The 10,820-nt window shown below is 39.7% G+C and overlaps 1 protein-coding gene across 1 annotated transcript; it reads left to right on the top strand.

Annotated features, from left to right (window-relative positions):
* Positions 1 to 1,285: 1,285 nt before the first annotated feature.
* Positions 1,286 to 6,999, top strand: LOC121600968 (mucin-5AC-like; the record flags this gene model as incomplete). The annotated part of the gene is made up of 7 exons (XM_041929762.1): positions 1,286 to 1,357; positions 3,314 to 3,484; positions 3,557 to 4,240; positions 4,326 to 4,577; positions 4,637 to 5,593; positions 5,668 to 5,805; positions 5,918 to 6,999. Coding segments are annotated over 7 exons (2,370 nt in total), but the record flags the coding sequence as incomplete, so codon positions are not given.
* Between the last annotated feature and the right edge of the window lie 3,821 nt (positions 7,000 to 10,820).

Raw genomic sequence — 10,820 nt, 5'->3', positions numbered from 1 at the left:
CGAATCCGCGTTTAAGAGGTATCGCGTATCTTGGGGACTACCTGTACATATATTTTTGAATTCATAACATAACACTTTGAATTCATTAAAACATATCTGTACAGCTAGAAATTGTACTACTATTGATACCTTTAAATTCAATTCATAACACGTTTGTTATGTTTACATCTAATAGTATGATCCCTTACTTACAGGTAAAAGTTATTGCCGGTGATCAAACATTGCAAATGCCTCCTAACTTCAGCACAAAACTGCCAAGCCGCATTGCTAGCTTATCTTCCCACTCTACCACCACCGCTGCACTAGCTAATGAAATCGATGTCTACGACGATATCGTTAATCAAAGCGCTATGAAACAAAACCATCAATTTGATAGGGAAGAAACCGAAGAATACATCGGAAATGATCTTGAGTCAAGAGGAGTACAATTGAAAGTGTTATCAAATGAACGTCTTCCAAAGATATCTGTAGTTGGCGTAGAGAAACCATCAGGAGGCACCGAAAAACAGATCGTTCCAGTTTCATCCGGCTTGACACAAAGCCGCATAGACATTGACACACCGAGTCACCGGGTGCAGGATGTCCCTTCCGCTGTCACCGTGTCGATATTCAGCGCTCTATCCGAGATCCTTTCGCAACCAACCGAAAGTTTACATTTTTTGTCCTCCAGCACCGATGCACCAACTTCTGCATCTCTATCTGCAACAAGCACCACTTCATCTTCAACCACTACAACCACCACCACAACCACAACCACAACCACCACTACCACTACGACCCCTCCTCCACCTCCTCAATCACCAGAACCGTCAATATTTTCAAGTAAATCCAACGACAAGGTACTGGAATTGGTTGGCAACAGTTCTGCCATTGCTTCTGACGTATTGCCCATGCGACTGGAGAATACGTTTGTACATACTAGCTATCTGGAATCCATCGATAACCCGAATGTAAATAAACCTGATCTAACCAATGCAAGCACACAGATCGCGGAGGGACCTGAGACGAAAAGGCAAAACATGTCGGCAAGTTCCCGAAAGACTGCATCGACACAGTCTTTATGGACTGGACTAGCCGTGCAGAAAAAAACGAACAGCTATGATAGTGACCATTATGCAGAATATGATATCGAAAATAGAATTCTCTTAGAAGAAGCTCCTTTTGGAGAAGACATAACGATAGGCAGTACAATTGGTGACTCTTTTCTTCCGATTGATTCTGATCTTCCCACATCATCGTTCGAGACCCATGTTATAGAGGACAATGCTGATGTTGTTCCTTTGTCCATTACACAGAAACCGTTGATGCCTGCTGCAGAAACGGAAGCGATGGAGACTTCGACATCGACATCTACACTGTACAGTAATTATGTGACTGAAGGACAGGATATCACGGAGTCTGCTACCTACTACTCAACCCCTACTACCATTTCTACTGAAATGATTTCTAATATCGCTACTACCATCAACGCTGTAGGCTATTTAGAGTCGGGATACAATTTAACCGCTTCTAATAATGATGCCACACTAATAAACGCCGTTTCTTCTACTGCAAATCCATCATCATTTGATTCAGAAAATATTACAATAACTCCTGATTACAGCTATCAGCCTTTTCTGGCTGATAGTTCTAAAACAAATAACTCAGCTTCTGAACAGCCGACAACCACATTTCCAACTACATCTACGATTAGTAATTTTAACGGCTTTTCGCATCTTACTACAATTTTATCAGATACTAATATTGGAACCGAATCATCCGATCAGTCCAATCACTCTGCTTCGACATTCTTAGCTTACCTTAACCATGATTCAAAAACTAGCAACATCAATATTGAAATAGATCCACGCCATCCTACTACTAGTCCTCTTGACCTAGCCACTGAATTGCCTGCCAAAATTGTGAACAGTACACCATTCATCATTACTCCCATCACCTCAAATGCTTCCACCACTGGTTCGAAACAGACGAGCTCAACCGCATACGTTACGTCACCACCAACGACCGTAAGTAAGACACTTTACTCTTTTCCACCTGTTTTCGATGTCACATCTCGCCCATCTCCTTCCGATCTGCTGGCTCGGCTCGGGTTTGCGAAATCTCTCGAAACTACCACTGACGAGTACCGACCGAGATTCAAAATGCGCATACCAGTCTCGCCAATTGGTTTTTATGATACAGTCCCAGATTTGAGAGTGGAATCGTCTCTCAATAGATCTTTGCTTTCGTTTCCGACTGTGACACTTTCGAGCACACCTGTACCTACTACTGCAAAACTAGATGCTTCTACTGTTCCTGTTATATTCACAACCGCACTTCCTATGATAAACATAACTTACCCGGTCAGCAAACGATCTCGAGGAATTGTGGTCTATGGCATTCTTCCAAACAATACTGTTATACGACGAGTGATTGGTGGGGACGATGAGGATGTAAACACAACCACAGAAAATGTACGGATCGTTTATGGAATTTTCCCGAATGGCACCTTGGTGAGACGCTATCCAAACGGTACAATAGTACCCGAGGTGAAACGCCAAAGTCCCGTGGAAGTTACCAATATAGATCCAAGTGAACTACGCAACCCGAATAGTGCCATCTATCGCACGTCAGAACTTCCGCCATTGTTCAAATCATTGAGCCTCCCTCCTGCCTATAGCACAGCCTCTACTACTATTACTACTAGCACCAATCATACTGCCAGCACATCCATTACGAAGGGCTCCGTGGTATCAAGCACAACTGCTCTACCTACTTCTAGTATTACTTTTTCCACCACAATGAACAAATCCACGGTACTTGAAACATATTTTTGAATCTCCTTTCCATGTATAATGAATTACTGAATGCGTAGAATTTCTCAAACGCTACTTCTTGCAAACCTTTTTAACAGTATTTTGAGCATATATCATACATCATGATTCAATTTTATTTAAATGCTATAAACATAATGTTGTACGGTATAATTGCGTTTTGGACCGGTAAACAATTACAAAAATGTATCTCGAAATGTACCGCTGCTATGCTGGAACATATTTTTTATACATTTCGAACATTACGATTTGCTTACATTAGGGTATCATGCATGATTTGGGTTCTGATGACTGTTCTCTTCTATAGCTTATTTCTTATCTATCCCATCTCTTCAGTTTCTCGTCTATCGCTATATTTCTTCTGCTGAGCATTATCTTTTTATTTCAACAACTATAAAAAACATTCGCTTTGGCATGTATTTGTAGATATGTTTTGCTTTCTTGTGATAAGTAACGGACTGTTACTAGATATTAATGTAGTGTTGTATCAAATTCAACAGGGTACGACAACTATTATTGAAATATTGCGCAAGTACAATGAGGACAATCAGTTGGATGCGAAGGTAAAATCAGAGAATGTTTTTAGTTTAGCAGCAGGCAAGATAAAATCATCAAACAAAACGCCTACAATCAGTAGTTCAACTGATAATACATTGATTGGAAATTCAAATGTAAGTGCAAATTTAATAGCCACATGTAGCAACTACTGATATTTTGTTTGTGGGGTCTGTTTTTTTCTGCAGGAGGAAAATATACGCGAAGACGTGAGAGTTTCACGACCTAATGCTCCCGATATAGTGTATCGGTGGAAACCTATGATAACATCGAGTACTCAGGCTAGCGAAAACGAATTTATTCCTACAACAAGTATGCCAAAAGGCACGGCAGGATCAGCTACACCGAGCGAATCCGAAAATACAGTTCCAGATATGATGGGAATTGGTAAAGACCATGTTAGTAACGAAGCTTCATTAACTACGCAAGGTAGTTCCAAAAGACAAAGAAATGACTTTACATTAAAGAACAATATTATTATGAATGCTGTGCATGAAGATCTGTCATCAATTTCTGGACTAAGCTTTAATTCAACCTCCACCCTGCCTAATGTGGATGAAACTACTCTTACGCCTATCGAGTGGACCGCGATCCCTTCGACCGTTCAAATCACGAAACCTGTAACACTATCAGCCAGCACAATTATTTCCACTATAAGTAGAACAACAACTCTTCCGACAACAACAACGATTAGCTATGCTTCTAGCATTTCCCACACTACATCCAAGCTAAGCACCACAACATCTATGTTAACTAGCATACCGTTTTTATTCACAAATATGCCACGTAAACCAACAACTACGGTGCGCCCTATCACAACACAAAGAACTCGTACAACAACATTCTCGGATGCTGAAGATTTAGCATTCTTGGTAAGAAAAACCGGAAGAGATTATTACACCAAATGACAGATAGATATGATCGGAAAACAACTGATAATACATTTTACTCCTACAGCGTCAACTAGCAAGATTTCTGAATGGAGGACAGTCATCTTCGAACAGTCAGAGAAAAACGACAAAAAAGACCACTACTACCTCAATAAAACCTACTACAACAACTGCTAGCAGTACCACTACTACCACAACTACAACCACTATAAGCACAACTACACCGAAAACAACCACAACAACACCGAAACCAACGACAACACCGAGCTTAAGCACGGTCATCATTGACAACGATGATCCAGCTTTTCTAAATGATGTGGTAGGTACGTTTTTTTTTGTAGTGACGCAGTGAATCTTATCTCAAATTTTACTTTTTAGCGTAAATTGCCCAACTTTGCTACGCCAAATCCTCTTGTCGATACACCCCTGGCTAATAGAATACTTCAATTGGCAATACAAAGAGATCCCAAAAGTATTGCACGATTACCACTGAAAACTGAAAATGAGTTTCCATCTATCGAAAAGCTTCGCATTGAAAATCAGTCCAAAGAAATTTCCAAACCGACCACATTGTCTCCGGAGGAAATAGAGAAAACAAAAAAGCATCTGAATCGTGAAGTACAGCAGTATAACAATGATTTGAAACTTCTTTCAAATCTACTGGGAAGACCCATTACCGAAAAAGATATACCAAATCTTACCAAGCAGCTGGGAACAGGTGGGTCAGGACAGTTATTTGCCAACACTGGACTATCCGCCATGAGAACTACGACTTCAGCACCTACAACAATAAGAACATCAATCTCGAATAAAGTTCGTCCTCCGACCTCTACAGCAGATGCTGAGCTGTTGAAGCAACTGCTTCTTACGCAGCAAGAGCAACACAACAGTAGTCCAGCCGTAATTGAGAGCCCAGACTTTTATGGCAAAACTAATGAAGCAATTTTGGCCGCAGTTCTAAAGCAACGTGGTATAGGTCCGTCAAACACTAATGGAGATATCGAAGACATTTTGGCGCAAATAACTCCAAATGTTCAGACGGCTACATTACCCTCAAAAATTATCACAACTTCCCGAACCACTCCGAGACGCATTCGTCCCCCGCAACCACCAGCTTTAAGATCACAAAGCCCAATTCTAGACGGTTTGAGCTGGCTATGGCGTGAATGGCAAGCGACTGCTCCACAATCACGCAATCGAGTTCCTAGCCCTGCGGCTAGTGCCACTAATGTTCGATCTGGAACATTTGGATTGAGCGGTGGCGGTGGAGGTCTGAGAGGCAGGACCACGTCTTTAACGCTATCGCACGGAGATGAGGGACTAGATCCGGATGCGGTACGAAATTTCCTTCGTAAAGGACTGAAAAGCGATTATATTGGTCTATTAAAGTGAAACTTTTCTCATTGCAGAAACCAATCAACCCAAGTGTGACTGAAGAACCTGCATCCTTGTTTGGCGGGTTTGGCATCAATCCCGGAGGCCAACTGTTGAATGCAGCAATCGGCGTAACGCGTGCTGTATCGCAGTTCCTAGGTGTGGCGCTACAGGTATGTCCAAGATTTTTTGGAATTTAAAAAAAGACTATCTATGAAACAGTGATAACTAGTCGTAAACATCCTACTCTTAATAATTGTTTCATGTTCTATTCCTTGTATACAGGGTGCGGCCAAATCGTTTACTTCCGCATTTCGCCCACAACCAGCCGCTGGTGAACCAGTGGATGACCTAAGCTACTATCGTTTCAGCGGAAGATAATGTCATGGCGAAGCTGTATAAAGGTTTCAAAGAATTTTGCGCTTAAACGCTTCAGCTTTCCCGACAATCTAGTTGATTGGTTTCAAAACCAATACCCTCTGATTTACAGGCGCGGATTGACACGTTCAACCCGTTCAAGTAAAGCTTTCCAAATGCCGGTGACAATCCCCAGGGCCTGCCATTGGTCCTTTGTTAGGGATACAACAAACAGTGCGAACAAATTTACTCTACCCATATGTATAGCAGTGGTGTGTAGGTAGAAGAATCGCATTATATGAACTATTGCGATTGACAAAAATATTATTATTGATGAACAGAGTATAGTTGAAATTATAGCAAAAAAACTCAATTTTGCTGCATGCATATTTGGTTCAAAATCAACAGCTTGCGCCGGTGATGCCGGAGGAACGGAAAGTTGATGAAAATCAGTGCCGGGCGGAACGTGTTAAGCAGTATGCAAACTAAGCGGTCGCGTGGGGCCTCTAGGTCTCATGGGGCCCCGAGAAAAATAACACACCCCGGCTCACAAGTAAACTTGCTTCGCAGTCCTTCCTCAAAATATTTTACGCTCGACAACTCAGAAAGACCTACATTGACCGCTTAAGGTTTTCTCTCGTGTTAATCCGCTACTGTTAATGTAAATAATTTCCAAATCCTACTCTTAAAATTCAATTGGCAGCATTCGATCATTGCAATTGCTACTTCCTGTGAATACTACTAAAATAGTTTCAGTAAAGGAAACTGACGGAAAGGAAAAGAGAGGTAAAGTTTAAAGCCTAAACTTGGTAAACAAACAACACTTAGTGAGCTAATACTTGATAAGACTGTTATCTGAACATTAAAGTTACTTTTTTGCTGTGTGTAGATGTTATTTATTTTTATTTGTCAGGAGCGTTTGTTCTGAACAGGGAATCTTGTGTGAAGTCATAACGATATACATTTGAAGATAATTTAAACATTAGAATAATCAATTTCGTAAATTAGAGATATAATATATATATATATATATATATATATATATATATATATATATATATATATATATATATATATATATATATATATATATATATATATATATATATATATATATGTGTGTGTGTGTATATATATGTATATATATATATATTAGCTATTAAACTTGCTGGCAATTTGCTCAATCGCTGAACTCTACAGATATTTATAGAAAAACGATTAATATGGCATGGGGACAACATAATGGTAAATATGGTGCCATTTCCGTGGATACTATACGGAGATAGGCAAGATAGTTAGAAGAATAAAATTTGATTAAATTATGTAATCTGCTTACTCGTCTAAAATTATGCATATAAATCAAATGAAAACATTGTCTTTATTAAAACATGTGTAAAGAGAAAAGATACTTTGAGAAACATGTGTTTTTCGAGTGAATCTGAAGAACATACTTTTATTTTTATTTCTACGTTTCTTATTTATAGATAGTATAAATACTAGTGATGGACGTATTGGAGCGCACCAACAGCTGATTTATTGCGTATTTACCGGACATGATTTACTTGGCTATTTACCGTCCGATTTGGACGTCTGATTCCTCTAATGAAAGATTGTAAGGTTAACGACAATCGGCCTCAGCACAATTTTTCGATCGAAAAAATTCGATCGATCCGGCTGTCATTTTGGTGTCATTTGACACTCATTTCGCCGCCAAGGTGTTCATTTTACTGGTCTTTTTGAAAACTGGTATACCATGACTTTGTATGGCGAAAAATCCGCAACTCATTGAGCTGCGGAAATTTTCGAATATCAGAAAAATGCCATAAATCACTGTTAATGGTTTTGAAAAACGTCATGTAAAAGCAAGTTGGTAATTGTTTTGGTTCTTTTTCAATATTTTGGGTGATAAAATTGTTTTGTTAAATATTTAAAAAAATGGTTACCCTACACTAAATACTGAACTCGATGGGAATCGACTTCATGTAGGAGTATGAAAGAAATAGTTATACTGTCAGTTTTACGTGAGCGCCTATCGAATTTTTTCGATCGAAAAATGGTGCTGAGGCCGAATATGTTTCAGTGCCCGTACAGTTTTGGACTTGTAAGTTATTAAATCAAGTTTCAATACTGTTAGTATTTTACTCAAACTTCTTCTTCTTATATTTGGCGTAAACGTCTAACGCGGACATGCCGGCCTATACAAGCTTTCGAGACTTTATTCAGTAGCACGCATCCGAATAGTCAGTCCTTGCTACAGAGAGAAGGGCTATTTTAGACTGGAACCCACGACGGGCATTTTTAATTCAAACTAGTTGACGACTGTACCACTAGACCGCCCTTTAAGTACGTTCCGATTGCCGACCCCCTTGATAATTTTTTTGATATTTTAGAAAAAAAAGTTATTTTACTTTGGATTTAACAAAATGTAAAAACAATTTGCCCACGATACCAATTTTATTTCCGATTAAATTTGTTTTCTTTTTGTTTTTCGTACGTCTATAACAAGCGAATGGAATTTTAGCTTTGGATAATTTTGGTAGTGGTTTTCTTTTATGAACTTGTATCATCAACCATATATTGTATGTATGCATATATGTATTTCCTTGACAATACTTCTAGCTGTGTTTAGTATTATCTTTGTGCATACCTATTCTCCAGACTAGCTTACCACGTACTAGTAATCGAATGTAATAGCTTAGTGGTAGGGTCCCGTGGTATACTCATCAATTCGAACGACTCAATAACATGTCCGTCATGGGATCAAGCCCGCTGCGCAAAGCGATCGAAAACTTCTCAATCTCCCGCTCAATGTAGCTAGAGAGCAAGAACCAATAATGATAAAGCGAGGTGAAAGGATGGGGAAGATGGGAAAGGAGAGGAGAAAGAGAACATGGGTGTGAACTATGTGCAGCTCAGTTCCACGCACATATGTAGTTCGTGACTTAGGTATACAACTAGATAGTAGATCAACTCTTGAAGATCACTAAGAGTTATGTATTTCAAAAGCACTTCGTTTGTTAGGATTTGTCTTACGTGTTAAAAAGGACTTTAGTGATCCATATACCTTTAGCGTTTAGTTCAATTTTCTTTATTTTAGCTTTTCCAAATCGGTCTGCTCCCAAAATGGGCGCTAAACAGAATGGTCGTTCTCGTCAAGGAATTCTGAGAGCTGTCTTGATGACAGCTCGTACTCTGCGTACGAGCCACGCGAACTGCGCAGTGGGCTGCTACATACCTCAAAATCCTTATATTGGGCTATAGTTAGGCCTGTTCTATAGTTTGCTTCAATAATATGGACACCAACTGAAAAATACAGGCTAGAATCAATCCAAAGAAAATTCACACGCGTCCTTTGGTACCGTCTGAATTGGTCTCTTGACGCTAATTATCCCTGCTACCGTACCAGGTGCCTACTTTTTGGATTGGAATCACTCGAACACAGGCGAATGACGGCAGTGCACTTTCTTACATAAGCTCATTAGCGGATTCACTGACAGGCCCCTAGTCCTCAGCATTTCAGGCCCCTAGCAGGGGCCACGAGCTCTATTTAGCACTGATTTCAGGACGACGGAATTTGACTCCAAAGACCCTTTACTTCTTTTTAACATTTACAAATAAACAAATAAACAAATAAACTTCTAATGGATGCATTAACCATTAACCATAGCTCTATATACAATACTGTCGATCTTAATATTAGTGTAAATAATCTTAAAGTTATTCTTCGAGGCTCATGTTGACGATCAGAAGCATTAAGTTTTTTATTTATATATTTACACCTGTTTCCAGCTACGTTCGAATCTCATACCGTGTGCAACGAATCGCATGCCACTACGATCGAATGCGTGCATCCACGGTTGAATCACGTTCCACAACGGTCGAATCGTGTGCTACTACGATCAAATTGTCTGGAACTACCATTGGAGCCCTCGAGGGTAAACTGTTTGTTTATGTTTTAAAACTGCTTCCTTCTTCGTCGGTGGCAATCCGTTTGTAAAATTCTAATAAAATTTAAAATGAATGCAAAACCACCATCGCCAATAGCTGGAATGGTTATTGGGTTAGCAGCGACCGCTCTTTCCTGAGAACCATCAAGACCACAACACCACCATGGAAAGACCATCCATCACACCAAGACCAGAGAATCCTGTCACGACTTCGGATAGGACTCACCCGGCTCACCCACACCTTTTTATTGCAAAAATCCAGCCTTCCACTATGCAGTTTCTGTTGCGTCAACATAATCGTACGTCACATCTTAACCGAATGCAATGGATATTCTGCGGAACGCATCACCTGCAAATTGGACCACAGCATCGACACCATCCTCTCACCTCACCAGACAGCGATTGCCAGCGTAAACTTTTAAAATTCCTTCGTATCTTCTGCTTGGACGGGGTCCTTCGTATCACTAATCTTTATAAACAACTCTAACCAAAACCATATTTGTAATAGACAATAAAGTCCACAGATAGCAGCTTTAAGTAAACCGAGACAATCCGGTATAAGGTATTTTGCAAGCTACAAAGGCTTGCAAAGAAGAATTTTAGACTTTTAGTATAGAATAAATCAACCGATTGAAAGGGACGAATGAGGCTAATTGTTCAAAGACTCTATAAAAATAAAGAATCAAAAATGGATACTTTAAAGTAATCCACGGCTGGTTATCTTGAACCTGCGTTCCGCGTTACGTTCTTTTTCTCCAAATTGGCAGGTTCGTTCCGTTCCTCAATTTTCGGAACTATTCGCATCACTAGTACCGATGCTCTCAAAGTATTTGTTTATTGTTTATTTAATTTAATCAACATGAGGGTATCATGGTGACAGCCAA

Source organism: Anopheles merus, unplaced genomic scaffold (assembly GCF_017562075.2).
Source record: "Anopheles merus strain MAF unplaced genomic scaffold, AmerM5.1 LNR4000014, whole genome shotgun sequence".
Lineage (NCBI taxonomy): Eukaryota > Metazoa > Arthropoda > Insecta > Diptera > Culicidae > Anopheles > Anopheles merus.
The sequence above is the reverse complement of the archived record's forward strand: the minus strand, read 5'-3'. Positions and strand labels throughout refer to the sequence as shown.